Below are 21,617 nucleotides of genomic sequence, written 5' to 3'. Positions count from 1 at the left end.
TTGCAAAACAGAAAAGAGCTGCAGGTGTTTACTTTTCATCCAAGAGATGCTGAAGAGGACCCTTCCAGTGCTGTGACCTGCAGGTGTGCAGCTGGACCGGTTTGAAATGTCACTGGCCCGATTCTAATCCTGCAAAGCTAAATGTCTGAGAGTTCAGGGCATGTCTCTGAACTTTACTGGTCTCAGAGCCCCTGGTGACGTAACCAGTAAGTGATGCAAGAAGGAGACGTCAACTCCCATAGCACTCAACATCTCCAACAGGACCGCCTCACTGTAGAAACCTGATTTTAAAGGACTTTAATTTTCAAGACTGTAATCGAATAGTCATCCCTTACCGCCAAAGATACTGCCTTGCTTTGCCTCTTTTGCTGTTGAAAGAATGTATCTTAATCACTTACCTGGTTCTTATGAAATAAAAAGGTAGCAGCTGTGTACGGAAAGCAGCCCTAGATTTAGAAGAGACTAAATCCGCGTGGAGTGCAGGATGCATTCTATAGCCTGGAGATCGGGGGTGGTGCACAATTGACCGAGCGCCGCCCGGGTAGGGAAGACTTAGGTTGGGGGTTGCAGCGGTGAACCGGGATAGACATAATAATTGGGCATTCCAAATTGGGGAGAAAACCGGGGTAAAAAAACATTAGCGACGACTAAATTAAAAAAAATAATAATAAAGAAATAAAGAGTTGTTGGCAGTCTAGCATATCAAATGTGTCTCTGTCACACAGTTTCCAATTTGTTTAGGCTCAGCTTAGATCAGCTGAGCCTAAAAAGAATTGGCTATTCCAAATTGGGAGAAGAAATTATACAAAAAAAAAACAAAACTGGCAGCTACTAAATTTAAAAAAAAAAAAAAAAAGTAGAAAAATGCAACATGTCTAAGACTTTTCCACAGCAGTGTACATGCACCGAATATCGGAAATCGCTTCAAATATGTTGAATAAGCCCCATTGTTTAGCATGACAGGATGCACTTTTGAGACAGCGAGTGAGGGGGAGAGGGACTAAGGGAGAGAGTCAGGCAGGGTTCCAATGACATTTCCTTTCATTTAGTCTTTCAAGCACGGAGCTGGTGCGGTTCTTTCTCTGATTGGGATGTGTGGGAGGCTCAGTATAAATAGCTCCCTGTTTCCATGGATAGCCCTGAAGGAATGGCACGGAGAGCACCACTCCAGCAGATAAGCACTGGTCTTTCTCCAGATCAAAGGATGAAGGGAGACCCCGGGTTCAGCCCTGCTGAGGAGGCTTTCTGAAAAGGGGTGACGCAAGGGCATCAGAGTCAAGGTGCCTCCACTGAGCCTCTCTTTAATTAATCTAAAATATCAATGATTAAACAGACCCATGTATAATAGGGCAAGTCCATGAATAACTCATGATTCAAATACGCTGGGAAGACCCCTGGTGACTTCACAGGCACATGACAGGACTCATTTTAGTCATGATTCAAATATGCTGTGAATACCCCTGGTGACTTCACAGGCAATTTACAGGACTCATTTTAGAACTCCAAAACCCTTCTGAAGATTTGCATCTATTATTAGAGCTGCGCTGATAAAGATAGCCAGACGGAGATCTTAAAATATCCACCCACTTTATTAGCAGTCTGTAACCACACCTTCCAGTAATCAGGCTGCTTAGATCAGGTGCGGATTCAGAAAGCATGCATCCCATCCCACTCAGTCTGTCTGAGTTTCAGGCTACAGTGATGCCAAGTCATCAATATCAGAGCAGTGGCAAGCCCAAGAGCGATGTTGCAATGGTTGATCATCACACACCCAGGTGTAATCATCAGAAGGTCCTGAGCTTGGGACTAGTCTGATACCAAGGACTGCAGTTTCACCATCATTACATTTTCATGGAACGGCTCTGCAGTCCTGCAGGTATCCAGTACAGCACTTCTCAAATGCAGCCGTCAGGGTAATTTTGTTTAGCCACAGCAGACGCTCTGAAACCCCTTAATGATGCTTTCAATGACGTTGGTAAGAGTGACTGCTACCCTGCTTTCACTCAGCCCTGTTCATTGCTGTTATAGTGTGGTGGGTTTGCATTGTGATTCCTCCTTCTGATCCCCTTCATGTTACCTTTAAAAGGTTTGACATTTATATAATGGGCTCTTTAAACAAAGCTTTAACTCACGAAACGTTGTATAAAGAGGATTTGCTGTGTATAAAAACTATGATCTTCTTTACTGTTGTTAACGAGATCATTGATAGACCTGAACAGCTTTAGCAATATCGAACTTCATTTTATTCACACTTACCCGAGGGAAGAACTGTAGTTACCAACAGGAGACTATAATACCCGAAGCCGTAGTCTGAGATCATTGTTCCCTAGAGGTAACTAAGTAAAAAAAGTCATGTTTTTGAAGTCCAAGTTATTTTTGACATAGAGCTGTCCGTCTGACTTTCTGAATTTCCCTTGAGTTTGTGAAGGTCGTATTTATTTACATAGCCAAGTTGAATTCGTTTGAATTTTAATAAGTCAGAAAACAACGACAGCTACGTTTTTACGACTATTATTTTGATTGCAGCATCTTTGTTTTGTAGTAGCCTATATTTTGTAATTCATTTTCTGTTGTGCACCATTTTGAATTGTTGTGTGAAGAGTGGAAGCACGTCAGCGTGATGATCTAATTTGAGGTAGCTTGTAAAAAAAAAAAAAAAAACTATTGACCGTAAACAGCATCACGGGGGCAATAGTTGGATCTATTTTTGGTCATGTGATGAGGTTTTAACCAATCATATTTATATATATATATATATATTTATATATATATATATATATATATATATATATATATATATATATATATATATATATATATATATACACACACACACAGGTATGGTTAGTTAATTAGTTTAATGAGCCATGCAATTACAGATTTTAAATGATTTTATAAACGTGGTACCGTGCATTGTGGCCACGGTTGTTATTGTGTTTCCTACCGGCTCTTAGCTCTCATTCGATAAAAGTAGACATGTTTACCCAACACAAACAGTTAACACAAGTCAAAGAGTATATTTTGTTCAAGAAATTCGCTTCTGTGGAATTTCACAGCTTGCATTCTCACACCTGACCGTTTCCGTGAATAACAATTAATTCCGTCCTGTGAATGTAAATCAGTTTTACAATCTGAACGTGTTTCTGTAAGACGCACACCAATCAGCAGATCCAGCGGTGAAAGCAAAGTAACAGAAATGCCGCAATAGGACTGTTGAACCGCTAGCGTTTTCTTGAACAAACTCACACACACAATCAAACTGGTTACAGCATTTCTTTCTGCAGTTGGTACCAGTCAAACAGAAGAGGCGGTGCCCGGAACAAGTAATGACATCACAGGAGCTGTCCAAGTGCTGAAACAATTTGTCGATTTAAAAGTACTTCAATCGCTTTCGTCTGTGTACAAGTGCCGTTTCTATCAGACTGGTGACGATATTTCCATCCGTTTTAAGCTAGGTTTACAAAACAAGATGTGATAAAAAGCTAGCTGATGTCCTACTTACTGTTATGTCTAAACTAAAAATACTAAACATCCTGATATTCCCTTCACTTCAGTTGGGCTCCAGCTGGATTCAGTGGTGTGTGTAACTCATTGCCGAAGTGAAGTTATCGTTTATATCGGTTGTATTTATGTCAAAGCGTGTCACGATGTGTTAGTCTTGTGCTTTGTATTTTTTTTCCCCAGAAACTTTTATTAACCGATAAATAAAACGATCTATAAAACGAGTTTATCTTCCCACAATCGGTAAACGTGCAAGCATGCCAACATAGAATACTGTGACGCTCTCTATAAAAAAATGTTTTTGAAAAAAACTCATTAAAAACATCTGGCACAAAAGTCTTACATTATTTATCATGACATAACGCACCAGATGTATATTACTAATGTAATGTTTGCCCAGATATCCTCACTGTCGGGACGCTGTGGTAACTTTGTTAATAGAAAAAGAAAAACAGGTATACCTTTTGTAATTTAATAATTATAGACCTAATGCAAGTCGTACACCTCAATAGAGATCGTATTATTATTATTATTATTATTATTATTATTATTATTATTATTATTATTATTATTATTATTAATAATAATAATAATAATAATAATAATAATAATATGACAGCATATATATTCAAGCATAGTATATTTAAAGTGCATTAATTCAACGTTCTATCAGATAATACTGTGCTTCTTTAAAAAAATATTTTAAAAAAACAAAACAAAAAAAAACGAATCCTTGCATGGCGATTGAACCCCATTATGAACTTTAAGGAACAGAATCTCTAACTTCATATGTGTGTGTGTGTCACATCACGTGTCCCCAATCCCCACTCCCCCCTCACGCTGCCTGCACAGCTGCTTCTCACCCTCGGTATCTTCATCTATCTTCAGTTCAGAGGTGATAGCTCGACTAGAGCGGAAAGCAGGCAGACATAGCCGGGCACAGAACTCACATCGCACACGGGAGCATTCCAACCAGAGAACCAAACGCGCAATAACGCAAAGATTCACATTTTTTTTGTTTGTTTATTATTTGATTTGCTGGTACAGTGGTTTCCAATATACTGAATTTTGGCACAGCTTTTTTTGGACAGCAGTTTAAAGACGGGAGTAAAAGACCGTACCAAGCAAGACAAGTGTACCTTGAAAAAACCGAGACTTCGCTTTAGAAGGTAAAATACATTTCTCTATGGTGTGTGTGTGTGTGTTGACATTTTTTTTCCGTTACTGGCTATATATATATATATATATATATATATATATATATATATATATATATATATATATATATGTGTGTGTGTGTGTGTGTGTGTGTGTAGACAACTTTCTTATTAAATGTGCACATTTGAGATATCAGGTTTAAACAACACAGTGCACACGGTGTGAATCTCTCATCAGATTTTCCAAAAGCCTCTTTGATAACGACAGCCTTGAAGACATAGATGAATAACTGTCTAATCAAAAACATGATAATTACTTTCATTTATTCTCGGTTTCAATCTGAGGTCTCTGAAGTGTTTATTTCCAGTCAGCCGTCCACCTCCCTTTTCTGAAAGGTGAACCTTTAGCTTTATTTAAAGTAAGGCTTGCCTCCAAATAATTCTCTTTTCTCTGCTCAAGCAGGACGATGAACATGTAATCCAACACCAAGCTTGACATGTTCATCAAAAGGATGCCTTAAGGCAGTCATAGCCTGCACTGAATTATGTTAACACTGACATGTGAAGGTTGAAAGACTCATTAAGGGGAGGGCAGATCCTAATGTCAAACCCTGGAATGGCTAGATTTGTGAAAAACAGTCATAGGATAGGAAAAGGAAAGGGCCATGGTATTTCACCAACAAAAACCCTGCTTGCTTTTTGGTTCCCAGCGCTGTTCAAGGTTAGGGAGCTCAGCATTCAATCAGAAGCCGTACAGAACTGCACAATAGTTACGCAGTCTGAGCAATCTGATTTATCTGCCCTGGCTGTAGCAGCTGGGTCACCACCAAGTGGAAATGCAGTACGGTAATTGGCATATTGCTTGAGGGTTTACGCTTCACCCACTTCTCATTAGAGTGCCTCCACTCTGCAGCCCTTGCAGACAGATGGTTTTGGTCATTGATTAAGTCAGAATTCAAGCTGAGCACCAGAAAGTGACTGGAGGCTTAAATTAAGAATGGCATGGTCCAGGGTTCAAATCCATATCTGTATCTATGGTTGGCATACTTTTATTCTCCTTTATTTTTATTGTATCGTATTTCAATCCCTGTTTTTCTACCCAATATAAAAGCTATTTCGAATGAGGGAAGAGATGACTGAAGTCTTTAAGATCTGACATAGTTAAGCCAAACCAATCCTTTAAGCACAGTAGAGAAACCAGGACCAGAGGACACAGTTGGAAATTAAGTGGAGATAGACTTAGGACAGAGGGCAGGAGACACTTCTTCAAACAGAGTGGTGAAGGTATGGAATGGGCTACCTAGTCATGTTGTTGAGACATAATCACTTGGATCCTTTAAGACCCAACTTGACAAAGTTCTGAGATCAAGCAGCTACTAGGATCTTGCTGGGACAAGATCAAAATGCAGGGGTGTGTGGAAATACTCACAAGCATATATTTGTGGTCGACTATAAAGATGGGGATAGATACCAAAACACTGGAGATGTTGAAACGACTAAATGTCATGAGAATTGATGCCAAGGCATGAACACAAGGCTAGTAGGTGAAATCGACCCTGGCTTTCCCACACATTTCCAATGCGGCTGTCCGGGGATTCAACTGGAAGCATCCGCCTGGCATTTGAGAAGGCTGCGATGGGTGTGTGTGTGTCTGTGTGAGTGTGTGTTTGTGCAGAGGCCTTCTCAGGATCTTCTTGGCTTCTGCCTCCTGATATTCCCCTGCCTGGAATGCTGTGCAACGTCCTCCTGATATTCCCCTGCCTGGAATGCTGTGCAACGTCCCCTGGCTGTGTTCTTATGGATGTGCTGTCTGACCTCTAGCGCTGACGAGACCAACTGCTTGTCCCAGGAGATTGCCAGGAGTCTGAAATTCAGTCATCTAGGTCACTCGCTTTGTGGCACTTTTTAATATGCTTTAATGAACATGGGCCTTGTGCACGCAGGGAACTCAGAGAGAGAGAGATAAGCAATGAGTACCTTCCACAGGAAGGCAAATAAACAGACAGGAATGAATGAATGGGATTTAATACGACTTGAGCTAATTGCCATTTTAAGCCTGTTCAAGGATGCCAGAATAATCCAAACCATTCTCCCTTGTTGTTCTGCTTACCTGATCATTAGATGTTGTGGAGGGTCCTTACACAGTGAAGTATACTCCATGTACAAATGACAGCACTCTCATCATGGCCTGGCTGTGAATTATCAAACCGTGAAATAACAAGGTACTCCAGCTTTGTGGAGCTTGAGGGAAACGTGTCACAATAATAATGAAAAGAATTGGGAAAGCTTTTTTATCTTCTGCACCAGGATCTCTTTATACAGCACCCCTTCCAGAAGGTGACTCATACGCTCGAAGATAACTCTACAGTGGGCATTTATTTTACACCCAGTACCAGAATAAGAAACTTCCAAGTGCCCTATTGTTTACTGATTTCTCATAACATTTTTATTTTAACTTTATTTATTTAACTTTCTTATGTTCTTCTTATGTTCTTATGTTATTTACAGTTCTGTTCCTGGATTTATTATCGAGATTATAGACTTTATTCTATTTTATTTGTGTGTGTATATATATATGTATATATATATATATATATATATATATATATATATATATATATATAAACTGCAGATTTAATGATTAAAGTTATAGATATTGGTATGCCCTGAATCTTGCAGTGGATGTTTGTACCAATAATGCAGTGTATATTGCTTACAGTCATTCTAGATGGGAGAATATTGTAACAGAAAGGTGATGTCAGACCCCCCCTTCTTTCTAAACCCTCCCCCATCATATCCAGGTCAACATCCAACATACCTTTTTATCTGGAAAGTGGAGAAATAAAACAATATTGCTAAAATACATTTGAAGAGGGACTATTAAAAAACATTCAAATGTCCTCTTTGTGCTTCTAGCTCTTGGGTATTCATTCAACATATCTTTATTTGTGACATGCCATGCAATGATGATGAATATTCAACGTATAATAAAACCAATTAAAAAACTAACAATGCGGACCTCAGATAAATAAGCACTTCAGTGGCTGCTTTCCTAGTGCAGAGAAACTGCTTTGGGGTGCAGAGCTGACAAGCGCAGCAGATAAATCATTTAGAGGCACAGGGCAAATGAAAGACCATTACAAAAGGCCTAGGAGCCAAACCTTCCATCCATACCCCAATGCTTTGGAAAAGCTGACTCAACAGCAGTGAGCTCCTTGATAGCCAGGCTCTGCCAGAGACCAACAGACTGACAGTCTGGCACTACAACACTCAAACCCGACCTGTCACTCCAGGTGGTTGCACTTGCAGATTGAATCCCAAACAGTAAATACTGATCAGAGACACAGAAGGCGGTAATAACACAGATTACTCCAGACCAGCCACTGGTGCACTAGGTGGGCAGTGCACAGCACAAGCAAGGCAATCACACCGACTATTCCTAGCCAGGCTGCTGTGTATTATATATGGAGGTGTGAGCTTACCCACAGCTGACCAATGCAGTCCCCCTTAGAAGTAACAGGATTACTCATCATTGTGGCTGCTATTGCGATAATTACATCAGGATAGATCTTGGATAAGGGGCTCCCGAGTGGCACGTCCAGTAAAAGTACTTGCGTAGAGTGCAGGATGCGCCCTATAGTCTGGACATCGTCGGTTTGAGTCCAGGCTATTCCTTTGCCGACCGAGGATGGGAGCTCCCAGGGGGCAGTTCACAATTGACTGAGTGCCACCTGGGGGTTGGGAGGGTTAGGTCGGCCAAGGATAGATCTTGGATCAATATGGTAGGAACTCAAATGAAATGTTAAATTAACCCAGCAGTTTACGTCTTGCCAGAGTTTAACAGACATGCATCAATTTGAGAGGTGTTTAAGTAATTCATATGCAAGAGGTTTTGCACTCTCCTACCTCCTAACCCTTATCGTGCTATTTTATGAGCAGCCCCTCAGCGGTGACTCATACACTGGATAGATACGTCAGCAGAACCTGCTTCAATTCAGACATGTCTGGAAAGCTGCTGTTTTTCTGGAGGTGTCTGGGAGGAGGACAGTCTGCTGCGCTCCTCTGTTATCTTCCTGTTGACAGACAGTCCTGGCACCGCAATCAAAAACGCCTCAGCCTTAACCCTTCGATTACCTGGGAATGGGGTTTGTTATCTATGCTACGGGGCTGTTTTGGAAACACGTCTTTCACAGTAGTGGAAAGAAAAAACTATTTTTCTTTCATTCTGCAGTCTACAAATCACATTCAGGTTAAAGTTTGCAATATAATAATGGAACTGCATGTAAAATGAAATGAAACTTTTGAATGAGCTCCGCTGCTTCTTCTGATCTTCCCTGAACATCACTGGAAGATGATTCATCTCAGTGCTTTTTTTTATATATATTTCAAATAAAACAAAGAAGCAGCTATGGGCTGGTTGCATAAAACACCTTAAGTATTGCTTTTAAGCAAGTATAATACTTAAGGATGCATTTTCCCTTAACTAGGGTATTGACTCTTACATGAGTTAATCTGCTTTCTGCAACACCCTTAAAGTTACACTAAAGGGGAATACTAAGGTGACATTTAACTGAAGGTGTTTTATGCCACTAGCCACTGGTCTTTAAAGCATTTGAATGATTCTTTTAAACTATCCCTCTACTGTGATAAGCTTTTATAATTTCATCAGAAGCCAATTCAAGACAGCTGATCACAACCCCCTCTCCCTTCCCTCCTCCTGTAGCTCTTCTTTCAGGCTACACCCCACCCCCGGTGCTGAGTGGAATGAGTGTATGTGGCAGAAAAGCTCTGACCTTGCTGAGCAGCGTATTCGCTGTGTGCAGCCTGGGGCTCCTGGGCATCGCGGTCAGCACAGACTACTGGCTCTACCTGGAGGAGGGCATCATCCTGCCACAGAACCAGAGCATCGAGATCAAGATGTCCCTGCACTCCGGACTCTGGAGGGTCTGCTTCCTCACAGGTACGCTCGCACTCCACCACCCTGCAAGCCTCCCCTTGTGCTGAATTGTCTGGTGGTCAGTCCCATTGAAATACCATGCGATCCAAAAACTATTTAGTAGAAAAAGGCCTGGCATTGCTGATCTGTTGTTTTAATCGGCTCACAAAACATTATGGTGGTCTTAACTTTGATAGTTGTATTTGATCCAGTTCGATGAGGAATAATAATGATGACCTTCAATCTGAACATGTGGATGTTTTCAATTTCACTCTGCGTTATTGAATTCTGCTTACTGAAATGAACTTGGAGGTGCACTATGGGGACAAATTGCAGTATTTTCCACGTGGTTATAGAAACTTCAGAAAAAAATCCATGCCAGAATATGGAAAAGTGACCCCCACCTAAACAAACTATGATCAGAAAAATAAAAGATGCATTTTGATCAGATTTACAATTTATTTCAGTGAGCTGTAATGTGTTCGGTGTCCAGCAGGTGTCATGGGTGTATCTATCCCCAGACACTGAATCATTCTGTGCTTCTCTCCATTTGCTTGATAGTGGTGTACTGTCTTAATTACTCAAAGGCTATCAACCCAGATGGTACCACCCACAGATTACAATGTATCCAAATGTTCCACAAGCTGGCAGATACTGCAGTCCATCCATCCACCACCCAAACTGAAATCTCTAGTTTATCCTGTCCCAGGGCTCTTCAATGGGTTAAGTGCACTATGTTACAGCTGGAAGTGCTATCCACACCACATGGTGTCATCGACCTGCAGTGTGTACTGAACAGAATTAAGCTCCTCTACAACTCAGCACTCTAACAGATTGGTTCCTCTTTGCTAATGTACAGAGAGGTGTGCAGTGTTGTGTGCAACACTCAGATATAACATCCCAGCACAGAGAGGAACCATGAGCCCAAGGGATGGGTTTAAACCTGAGGGAATGCATTCTCAACAGTGGGAAAAATATGAACACATACAACACAAAAAAAAAAAACACAGGTGCATGTAAAACACTGCAACATATCACTGCACACTATATGAATGATTCATTTAGAATGACAAGGCACATAGAGCATACATCCTATGTGTGCAGTAGGAGGTCAAACTGATTCTGTTTATTGATGGCATGTTAGGGGACCTCTATTCACAAAGCCTTCAGCACATCAGGGATTGCCTTGGACTGTGTGCACACAGCAGCACACTAATGCTAGAGGTATTGATCTATGGGGCACTAACTATGCAGTTACCAGAGTTTCCAGACCACGTTTCAGAACTGCAATACAAATGCAACAAGACAGTAACTGATATTCTGTAAAAAAAAAAAAAGGAATGCAGACACGCAGTCGCAGAAACTCTTCAGTGACTGCTTATGAGTTGTGGGTTTGGGTTTAAGAGGTAATCTGGAGCGAGCTTGGGTTATGAGCCAATGCTGGTCCTGAGGCTGAACTCTGCAGGAGAGCTGTTCATGATGAGAATAACTCGCGTCTTCCAGTTTATCACTCCTAAACGCCTTTTTATTATCCCATTGAATTGCTCTGGTGTTTAACACAAGCACACATCCTGCTGCTGTTTGTTTGCTCAAGGTTTTCAATGTATTTCTCCAATAAATGAAAATAAGGACACATGGATTGTTTTCCCTGTCTTTAACCCGACAGTTTTACTTGTGTAAACGTTGTTAATAGCAAGTTCACCAGGAGACCATTAAACAAAGCCTGCCCATAGAAAACAGTACTGACCAATGGGGTGACCAATGGGCTTTCCAATGGGGTTTGCAATAGAAAAATGCGTTCATTTCATTAGTTTCTCTTCGGGGGCTAATTCTGCCATCTCATTTTACACCAGAGATAGATGTATCTTAAAGCTTCCTCACTTTACTTCACATTGAGAAAAAGGGATCGCGCAAAGTCCCAAGCAATGAAAACTAAAATGAAACAGGCCTCATACTTGAGTCATAGGAAGCCGATTGAGAAACAAATTGAAACAAATTGTGCATTAGAGTCACAACTGGGGAGGCGATCTGAAACGTTATGTCCAGCTGTTTCAGGTGCAACGGGAATATCTGGAAAGCAATTTATTAAAAATCATTTTCTCCTCCCTTCCCAGCATTGAGGCTCAGTGGGTGTCTCGTTTCAGTTCCTGTTGACGGGGCGAGTCCAGCGCTGATTGATAGAGAACAATTGTTTGAAGTGATTAAAGAGAGTGGTGATTAAGACTTTCTTCCTGGAAAACGACATTGTGAGAGTAGCAGCCTACACTTTGAGCCACGTCAGTGTTTCAGAACACGAAAGGGCTACAGAACACAGTTGTGTTTTTATAATAGTTAATTCCACTTCAGTTACTCACAGTTAAATCCTTTTTCAAATGGTTTAATTCTAGGTAGCACAGCAATCTCCGCTCATCGAATAGCTTCTAATTGCACGATGTACTGTATTAAGCACTATTACTGCTCGTCCTTGATCGCCAAGATTTGTCATTCAATTTAGATTCTCATTTAGATTCTCATGTAAAAAACACTTTAACGCAGTAGGTATAATATGAGAAAATGTGTTTAAAACCAGTGTTGTACATATGGCATTTAATATCGAAGTTTCTTTTCCTCTGCAGGTGAGGAAAGAGCCCGCTGTTTCACAATAGAATACGTCATGCCGATGAATATACAGATGACATCTGAATCTACAGTCAGTGTGCTAAGTAAGCGCAGCTTTTTGAATTTACTTTTTTGTATCGGTCAGTCATATGAAGCATTGATTTAAAAGTTTTCACTCGAAGGAAAATGTACTGTAAGAAAAAAATATATAATAAAAAAAATAATAAGTGCCCTTTCCACCTGCAGTACTTTGCAACAATTCTGAAGCAATGCCCTCTAGGGATTAAACAACATATGACAGAACAATGTGCCAGTCTGGCTCTGAGAGATAGGATTGTATACTTTGTATTGAATCCGCTGACAGCAATAGTGTTGTAGCAACTTCCAGGGACTGTGGAGCTCCTCTTGAGGATTGTCAGCAGCAGACCAGAACAGGCAGATCCAAACAGGCAAGCAAGCAAACAAGCAAACAGGCAAGCAAACAAGCACGCAAGCAAACAAACAAACAGGCAAACAAGCAGGCAAGCAAACAGGCAAGCAAACAAGCAAACAAGCAAACAAGCAAACAACAGAGAGAGAGAGAGAGAGAGGAGAAAGGGAGAGAGAGGGAGAGACAGAGTGAGAGAGAGAGAGAGAGAGAGAGGGAGGGAGAGAGAGAGAGAGAGAGAGAGAGAGAGAGAGAGAGAGAGGAGAGAGGGAGAGAGAGGGAGAGACAGAGTGAGAGAGAGAGAGAGAGAGGGAGGGAGAGAGAGAGAGAGAGAGAGAGAGAGAGAGAGAGAGAGAGAGAGGAGAAAGGGAGAGAGAGGGAGAGACAGAGTGAGAGAGAGAGAGAGAGAGAGAGAGGGAGGGAGAGAGAGAGAGAGAGAGAGAGGAGAGAGGGAGAGAGAGGGAGAGACAGAGTGAGAGAGAGAGAGAGAGAGGGAGGGAGAGAGAGAGAGAGAGAGAGAGGGAGGAGAGAGGAGAGAGGGAGGAGAGAGAGGAGGCTTTCCATTGAGTCCAAGGGAGGCAGCTGCAGAGGGGTCTGTCACAACTGCACTACTTTCATCTCTCTTCTCACTATTCCCTCTCCCCCTCTATCGCTTGCGACAGTCCCTGGTGTAGACACCCTGGAGCACGGGGACCAGGCACTCATGCGCACCCATGTCCACTGTAAATACAGAGAGGGAGGGAGGGAAATGGGAGGGTTGTTGTTGTATTGTATTGTCTGGACTGTTTTGTTATAATGTTAAATTGCTTTGGCAAAACTCAATTTCATTTTGTCATGCCAATAAAGCATTTTTTGAATTTGAATTTGAATTTGAATTTGAGAGAGACAGAGAGTGAGAGAGAGAGAGACAGAGAGACAGAGAGAGTGAGAGAGATAGTGTAATTACAGGGATCAGTCTGAGAAGATATTCTACACCTGAAGCAGAAAGTCTGCACGATGCCAGAGGAGATGAGAAAATGAAAATGGATTTAAATTAGCATGACTGTGTTACTGTATGTCAGTTCAGTAGATGTAACGATCAGGTATTGAGTGGCTGCCTTGCTTATCTTTAATGAGATCTCAGCTCTTTAAAATAAACAAATATACTCATGCTTTTAATAAGAGAAACAGCTAGGTTTTGTTTTTTTTAGTATTCACTGATCGCACATATTTATCCTGTTACAGCAACTTTAATGCAGTTCACATTTTGGAAGTAAATAGTACCAGTCAGAATTTGAAAATATGGTGTGCACAATGTTCATATTGAATGAGACATTATTGAGCTGTTTTTGCATTAAGGCAGGGGAAGGAGGAATCGATCCTGCCTCGTTTATTGGGTGCAATAATCTCTGTTCCCAAGGCTGCATACAGTACATACTCACAGCTACCCTTCCACATCGATACACCATCCAGAGCTCACCTCAGGGAGCAGCTCCGAGCGGCTTAGCACAGTTCTTTCAAGACATTTCTGAAGGATTGTCATAGCTGTCAGATACATCAGCAAATGGAGTGCGGGAACAATCAAAACCCTGAGAGAAAGCAAGCAAGCAAGCAGGCAAGCAAACAAGCAAACAGGCAGGCAAGCAAACAAGCAAACAAGAATGCAAGCAAACAAACAAACAGGCAAGCAAACAAGCAAACAAGAATGCAAGCAAACAAACAAACAGGCAAGCAAACAAGCAAACAAACAAACAGGCAGGCAAGCAAACAAGCAAACAAGAATGCAAGCAAACAAACAAACAGGCAAGCAAACAAGCAAACAAACAAGCAAGCAAGCAGGCAAGCAAGCAAGCAAGCAGGCAAGCAGGCAAGCAGGCAAGCAAACAAACAAACAGGCAAACAAACAAGCAAACAAACAAACAGGCAAGCAAACAAGCAAACAAACAAGCAAGCAAGCAGGCAAGCAGGCAAGCAAACAAACAAACAGGCAAACAAACAAGCAAACAAACAAGCAAACAAGCAGGCAAGCAGGCAAGCAAACAAACAAACAGGCAAACAAACAAGCAAACAAACAAACAAACAAGCAGGCAAGCAGGCAAGCAAACAAACAAACAGGCAAGCAAACAAGCAAACAAACAAACAAACAAGCAAACAAACAAGCAAGCAAGCAGGCAAGCAGGCAAGCAAACAAACAAACAGGCAAACAAACAAACAGGCAAGCAAACAAGCAAACAAACAAGCAAACACGCAGGCAAGCAGGCAAGCAAACAAACAAACAGGCAAACAAACAAACAGGCAAGCAAACAAGCAAACAAACAAGCAAACAAGCAGGCAAGCAGGCAAGCAAACAAACAAACAGGCAAACAAACAAACAGGCAAGCAAACAAGCAAACAAACAAGCAAACAAGCAGGCAAGCAAACAAACAAACAGGCAAACAAACAAGCAAACAAACAAGCAAACAAGCAGGCAAGCAGGCAAGCAGGCAAGCAGGCAAGCAGGCAAGCAAACAAACAAACAGGCAAACAAACAAACAGGCAAGCAAACAAGCAAACAAACAAGCAAACAAGCAGGCAAGCAAACAAACAAACAGGCAAACAAACAAGCAAACAAACAAGCAAGCAAGCAGGCAAGCAGGCAAGCAGGCAAGCAAACAAACAAACAGGCAAACAAACAAACAGGCAAGCAAACAAGCAAACAAACAAACAAACAAGCAAACAAACAAGCAAGCAAGCAGGCAAGCAGGCAAGCAGGCAAGCAAACAAACAAACAGGCAAACAAACAAACAGGCAAGCAAACAAGCAAACAAACAAGCAAACACGCAGGCAAGCAGGCAAGCAAACAAACAAACAGGCAAACAAACAAACAGGCAAGCAAACAAGCAAACAAACAAGCAAACAAGCAGGCAAGCAGGCAAGCAAACAAACAAACAGGCAAACAAACAAACAGGCAAGCAAACAAGCAAACAAACAAGCAAACAAGCAGGCAAGCAAACAAACAAACAGGCAAACAAACAAGCAAACAAACAAGCAAACAAGCAGGCAAGCAGGCAAGCAGGCAAGCAGGCAAGCAAACAAACAAACAGGCAAACAAACAAACAGGCAAGCAAACAAGCAAACAAACAAGCAAACAAGCAGGCAAGCAGGCAAGCAAACAAACAAACAGGCAAACAAACAAGCAAACAAACAAGCAAGCAAGCAGGCAAGCAGGCAAGCAAACAAACAAACAGGCAAACAAACAAACAGGCAAGCAAACAAGCAAACAAACAAGCAAACACGCAGGCAAGCAGGCAAGCAAACAAACAAACAGGCAAACAAACAAACAGGCAAGCAAACAAGCAAACAAACAAGCAAACACGCAGGCAAGCAGGCAAGCAAACAAACAAACAGGCAAACAAGCAAACAAGCAAACAAGCAGGCAAGCAAGCAAACAAACAGGCAAGCAAGCAAACAAACAAGCAAACAGGCAAGCAAACAAACAAACAGGCAAACAAGCAGGCAAGCAAACAAGCAAGCAAACAAGCAAACAAGCAAACAAACAGGCAAACAAGCAAACAAGCAAACAAACAAGCAGGCAGGCAAGCAAACAAACAGGCAAGCAAACAAACAAACAGGCAAACAAGCAGGCAAGCAAACAAGCAGGCAAGCAAGCAAACAAACAGGCAAGCAAGCAAACAAGCAAACAAACAGGCAAACAAGCAAACAAGCAAACAAACAAGCAGGCAGGCAAGCAAACAAACAGGCAAGCAAACAAACAAACAGGCAAACAAGCAGGCAAGCAAACAAGCAGGCAAGCAAGCAAACAAACAGGCAAGCAAGCAAACAAACAGGCAAACAAGCAAACAAACAAGCAAACAGGCAAGCAAACAAACAAACAGGCAAACAAGCAGGCAAGCAAACAAGCAAGCAAACAAACAAACAGGCAAACAAGCAAACAAACAAACAAACAGGCAAGCAAGCAAACAAACAAACAGGCAAGCAAACAAGCACGCAAGCAAACAAGCAAACAGGCAAACAAGCAAACAAGCAAACAAACAGGCAAGCAAGCAAACAAACAAGCAGGCAGGCAAGCAAGCAGGCAAGCAGGCAAGCAAACAAGCAAACAAGCAGGCAAGCAGACAAGCTTGTCGGCTCACACAACCTCAGAGAGGCACTGTCAATTACAAAAGCACTGTCAATTACAGGCTATTAACAAAATTGCAGTGGATTCCAGATTGAACTGAATTTAATTAAGGAGTAAACTTTTCCTCTATTTTTTCCTGCTAAAACATGGTATGATAAACTGGTGTGTGTGTGTGTGTGTGTATATATTAAAATTGAGAAACAGGTTTTGTGCTCAAAAGATTGTGGCTAAACTTCATCCATAAAGTGTTATTTCAATTGTAGTACTACTTAGAGTACTACTGTATGAGTTGTAGTTGGCACTTTAAAGATCAGAGTTATGCTGAAGCTCTAGGTAATTTATCCACACTCATCGAAGGAAGAATGCAGAACTTATAAGAAACGAAGCCAAGCTGACATTACTTTCATCCTATGCTTTTGTCAGTGCAATAGCCCTGGTTTGGATAAAAGGGTCAATAACCTTTGCTTTCATTTGTTCTTTCCTGCACCAGAAATGATCCGCTCTGCTACCCCCTTCCCTCTGGTCAGCCTCTTCTTCATGTTCATCGGGTTCATTCTGAACAGCATCGGGCACATCCGTCCTCACAGGACCATCCTGGCCTTCGTGTCTGGAATCTTCTTCATCCTCTCAGGTGAGCTCCACCAGGTCCACTCAGCAGAGGGAAGCACAGGGACCCTGAACTCAGAGCCCTCCTGCTCATACCGGACAGGATTCATTGATGAAGGCACCTTCAATTAGCAGATAACCTGTCTTAAGCAGCCACTGATCAATACTTAAATGCTGTTCATTTAAAGAAGGTAATGCTGCATGTGGGTGGCGTGCTCCTCCTAACTGCTGGTTTCTGTGCAGGTCTGTCCTTAGTTGTTGGGCTGGTGTTGTATATATCCAGCATCAATGATGAGGTGTTGAACAGGACAAAGGACAACGAAGCCTACTTCAGCTATAAGTACGGCTGGTCTTTCGCCTTCGCTGCCATATCCTTCTTGTTGACTGAGGTAAGGAAGTCAAAGAACAAAACAGTGCAGTTTTCACACAAGAAACATTGAATCACATGGTGTCCCAGAAGTCAGGCAGCATCATTATGCTGTTATGAAAATGATGTTCTCTGTTAAATCCACACTGCATTGACTATCTGCACCACAGATCAAAAAGATCAGGATTCATTCCCCTTTGCTTAAAGTCATTTCACACCTGAAAGAAACGGAGAGACAACCGATATTAACAACTCTGTCTGTGTCGAAGCCTGAAGTGCTGTATGAGCACCTCTTTTCCTTTGCTCAATTTACCATTCTCTCAGCAATCTTTTACCCAATCTTCCCTGTTCTTTAAAGCCCCTTACCATGCGTCTTGTTTTCGGTTTCATTGTGTGATTTATCATGCTTTGATCTTGTTTTAGTGCACTTCACTGTGCTGTTTTTGTCCTGTGGTATACTGCAAAATATAAGTCATTACATGCGGCACAAATAAAAAAAAAAAATCTTTAAGAGCAGTTTGCTAATATTCTTGCCTGTTATGTGCTGGCCTTCACAGTACTGTAGAAAAAAAAACAAACAGTGATTTTATTTCAGTGGTAGCCATAGTAACCAAGGGCAGTTGCTAAGGACTGCATCCACCCCCATGTGGAATAAACAGCACCAATCAAATCCAATTCACGTTTTCTTCTTTCTGTATAGCAATTTCACATAACAAATCTGTTCTGTAATTCACTGCTTGTAATTCACTGGTCAGCAGTCTAGCTGTGTTACTACAGATATTGCACATTGCATATGCAGTGCAGCTGGCCAGCAGTCTAGCTGTGTTACTACAGATATTGCACATTGCACATGCAGTGCAGCTGGCCAGCAGTCTAGCTGCCTTACTACAGATATTGCACATTGCACATGCAGTGCAGCTGGCCAGCAGTCTAGCTGTGTTACTACAGATATTGCACATTGCATATGCAGTGCAGCTGGCCAGCAGTCTAGCTGCCTTACTACAGATATTGCACATTGCACATGCAGTGCAGCTGGCCAGCAGTCTAGCTGTGTTACTACAGATATTGCACATTGCATATGCAGTGCAGCTGGCCAGCAGTCTAGCTGTGTTACTACAGATATTGCACATTGCCTATGCAGTGTAGCTGGCCAGCAGTCTAGCTGTGTTACTACAGATATTGCACATTGCCTATGCAGTGTAGCTGGCCAGCAGTCTAGCTGTGTTACTACAGATATTGCACATTGCACATGCAGTGCAGCTGGCCAGCAGTCTAGCTGTGTTACTACAGATATTGCACATTGCACATGCAGTGCAGCTGGCCAGCAGTCTAGCTGTGTTACTACAGATATTGCACATTGCCTATGCAGTGTAGCTGGCCAGCAGTCTAGTGTGGACAGCGTTACTTTGTCTCTGTTTTTTCTCTGCAGAGCGCGGGGGTGATGTCTGTGTACCTGTTCATGAAGCGATACACCGCAGAGGAGATCTGCAGACCTCAGCCAGGCTTCTACCGGCCACGGCTCAGCAACTGCTCCGATTACTCTGGTCAGTTCCTGCACCCGGACTCCTGGGTACGAGGCCGCAGCCCCTCGGACATCTCCAGCGACGCTTCACTCCAGATGAACTCCTCCAACTACCCTGCCCTGCTCAAGTGTCCCGAGTACAACCACATGTCATCCTCCCCTTGCTGAGGCGCAGGAGCAATGGCACCTGCATCCAGTATTCAGAGAGTCTCAGCTCAATACGTTTTACAAGCGACACAGCAAAAAGGTGCAGCCTCGGAGCGGAAGCCTTTTTGCTTATCCAATATACACATCTTTTTCCTATTTCTCTCTCTCTCTCTCTCTCTTTTTCTCTTTTCAAGATACTTAAACACAGTCAATATACAGTACGGCCGAGGCCACACAGAACAAAGCAAGCTGAGGAGGGAGGGAAAGGAAGGAAAGCGAAAGGGTTCAACATGTTTAGTTTGGATCCTGTTCAGTAGATGAATATGTAAATAGCACACTGAAGAGCTGTTTTCTGCAGTGGTCCTGTTGCAAGGGCTGAATGTATCGATTCTTTTAAAGTGGTTTATTATTGATGGAACTGCATCACACAATGGCAGGGGCTGGTCCGTCACTGAGGAGGGTTTAAAGCACAACATTGCCCATGCCTTATTTATTGAATTGGATTACTTATTACTTATTTTTTCTAAAATGTTTGTATATAAATAATTAAAGCACATACAAATATAAACCTTTTTTCGCTCTAGTGCAAAGAGTTTTTTTTTATTTAATTCAAAAGTGGTGCAATGGCATAATTTGTAGTGTAGCTTTATTATTATTATTATTATTATTATTATTATTATTATTATTATTATTATTATTGATCCATGTGCAATATAATTGAATGATTTCACAGTAAGCACAGGGTTAAGCAGAATGTCAATCCTGCAAAACTTTACAGTACAGTAATTGTTTTTTTTACTACTTCTATAACATTATCTGGAACAAACATTTCACTGGCGTGAATGCCTCAAATGACTAACTTTATTATTTCATCAGTATCTACTAATTATTTAAGTATCATTCATTTCATTTTTTTATATATATATACAGTATAGATCTTGCGTTATTAGTGCTGATAGAAGGTGTGGGGCAATGGCAGCAGCTTATTATTATTAATAATAATAATAATAATAATAATAATAATAATAATAATAATAATAATAATAATAATTTGTATTGCTAATGTATTTAGAATAAAGTTTGGTTTTATATATTTATTTTTCTTGAACTTCAATCCGGGGAATGTGCTAGAATGAAGCAGCCGACAGAAACCATAACTTGAGAAACTTGTTCCACCCCCTAAGACTGTTAGAAAATCAGCATTTGAATTGGAAGTGTAGGGTACTTCTTTATAGTGATTTGCTGTGGACTCCATACACATATCTCTTTCTTTACCTTTTTAAAATGAGGTCACTCCATTCTAGAATGTGATTGACTGCGTTCCATTGCCTATTGTGATGCGATCAGCTTGAAACTGGGGCGCAGGCTGTAGTGTGTAGATGAACACAGAGCAGCTTTCGGCTCAGCTGAATTACCACTTAAAAGAGTTCAATCAAGTACTTTATTATACGGCTGCAGAAGGATGTTTTCTTGCTAAATCCTACCTAGCCACTGCTGTACCGGCTTTATATATATATATATATATATATATATATATATATATATATATATATATATATATATATAAACGTTCCTTTGTTAAAGAGAAGGGGGCTCAATTCTTCACTGTGTAATATATTTATTATGAAGGAGGCCTGTGATTTGACCATAGGTAACTGGAGTTAAAAAAAGCAGCACTCTTGTAAATATGTCAAGCTTAATACCTCTTTTTAAATAGGCTTTCAACTGTTAGAGATGTGATCTTATTCTGTAACCAGTGTAAGAGGCTGAACTGCAGTGTGTTCTTTCAGTATGCTTGTGATTGCTGCTTTGCCTTCTGCAATGTGTTACTGCAGAATGCAGGCTTGTTCTTGCATATATTGAAATTAAATATATAGTCACTATTGTAGATAATGATATTGTAAGCCTTTTTTAGAAACAGTGTTGATCTCTTAATTGTGTGTGTTTTTATGAGCAAGTGTTTTGGTGATGTATATTTCTGTTAATAAGAATTAAAGCAACGATGGTGTTTAATGTGTCTCGTGCCGCACTGCTTGCTGTTTTTTTTAAAAACATGTTTACTCCTGAAAGGTACGAGTCAGTGAGGCCCCTTTGCAAGAGATTCATGCTCAAGTATGTGCTACATCGTGGCTGTGTTTCTGCGCATGCTGTTGCTTGACAGGTAGGTGACGCAGGCAGAGACTGATGTGTTGTTCGCCTCGCTGCTCTGATGGCACAGCAACACAAATGAGACGTGATAATTTCGATATATTGACCG

General features: G+C 41.3%; 1 protein-coding gene across 1 annotated transcript; it reads left to right on the top strand.

The window, feature by feature from the left end:
* Positions 1–4,394: 4,394 nt before the first annotated feature.
* Positions 4,395–19,514, top strand: LOC117423497 (voltage-dependent calcium channel gamma-5 subunit). The gene is made up of 6 exons (XM_034928753.2): positions 4,395–4,670; positions 9,382–9,618; positions 12,210–12,296; positions 17,209–17,349; positions 17,568–17,713; positions 19,121–19,514. Exons 2-6 carry the CDS (start codon positions 9,423–9,425, stop codon positions 19,379–19,381), a joined length of 831 nt encoding a protein of 276 aa, XP_034784644.1. The 5' UTR covers positions 4,395–4,670; positions 9,382–9,422; the 3' UTR covers positions 19,382–19,514.
* The last annotated feature ends 2,103 nt before the right edge of the window (positions 19,515–21,617 follow it).

This window comes from Acipenser ruthenus, chromosome 17 (genome assembly GCF_902713425.1).
Source record: "Acipenser ruthenus chromosome 17, fAciRut3.2 maternal haplotype, whole genome shotgun sequence".
NCBI classification, from domain to species: domain Eukaryota; kingdom Metazoa; phylum Chordata; class Actinopteri; order Acipenseriformes; family Acipenseridae; genus Acipenser; species Acipenser ruthenus.
Note: the sequence above shows the minus strand (reverse complement) of the source record. Positions and strands in the feature narration are given on the sequence as shown.

What these genes read in the sequence shown, in the direction of transcription:
- LOC117423497 (XM_034928753.2), top strand. Translation starts at nt 9,423, where the DNA reads ATGAGTGTATGTGGCAGAAAAGCTCTGACCTTGCTGAGCAGCGTATTC. An exon ending in ATCTACAGTCAGTGTGCTAA is followed by an intron (nt 12,297 to 17,208) that starts GTAAGCGCAGCT and finishes TTCCTGCACCAG; the next exon opens with AAATGATCCGCTCTGCTACC. An exon ending in AATCTTCTTCATCCTCTCAG is followed by an intron (nt 17,350 to 17,567) that starts GTGAGCTCCACC and finishes GTTTCTGTGCAG; the next exon opens with GTCTGTCCTTAGTTGTTGGG.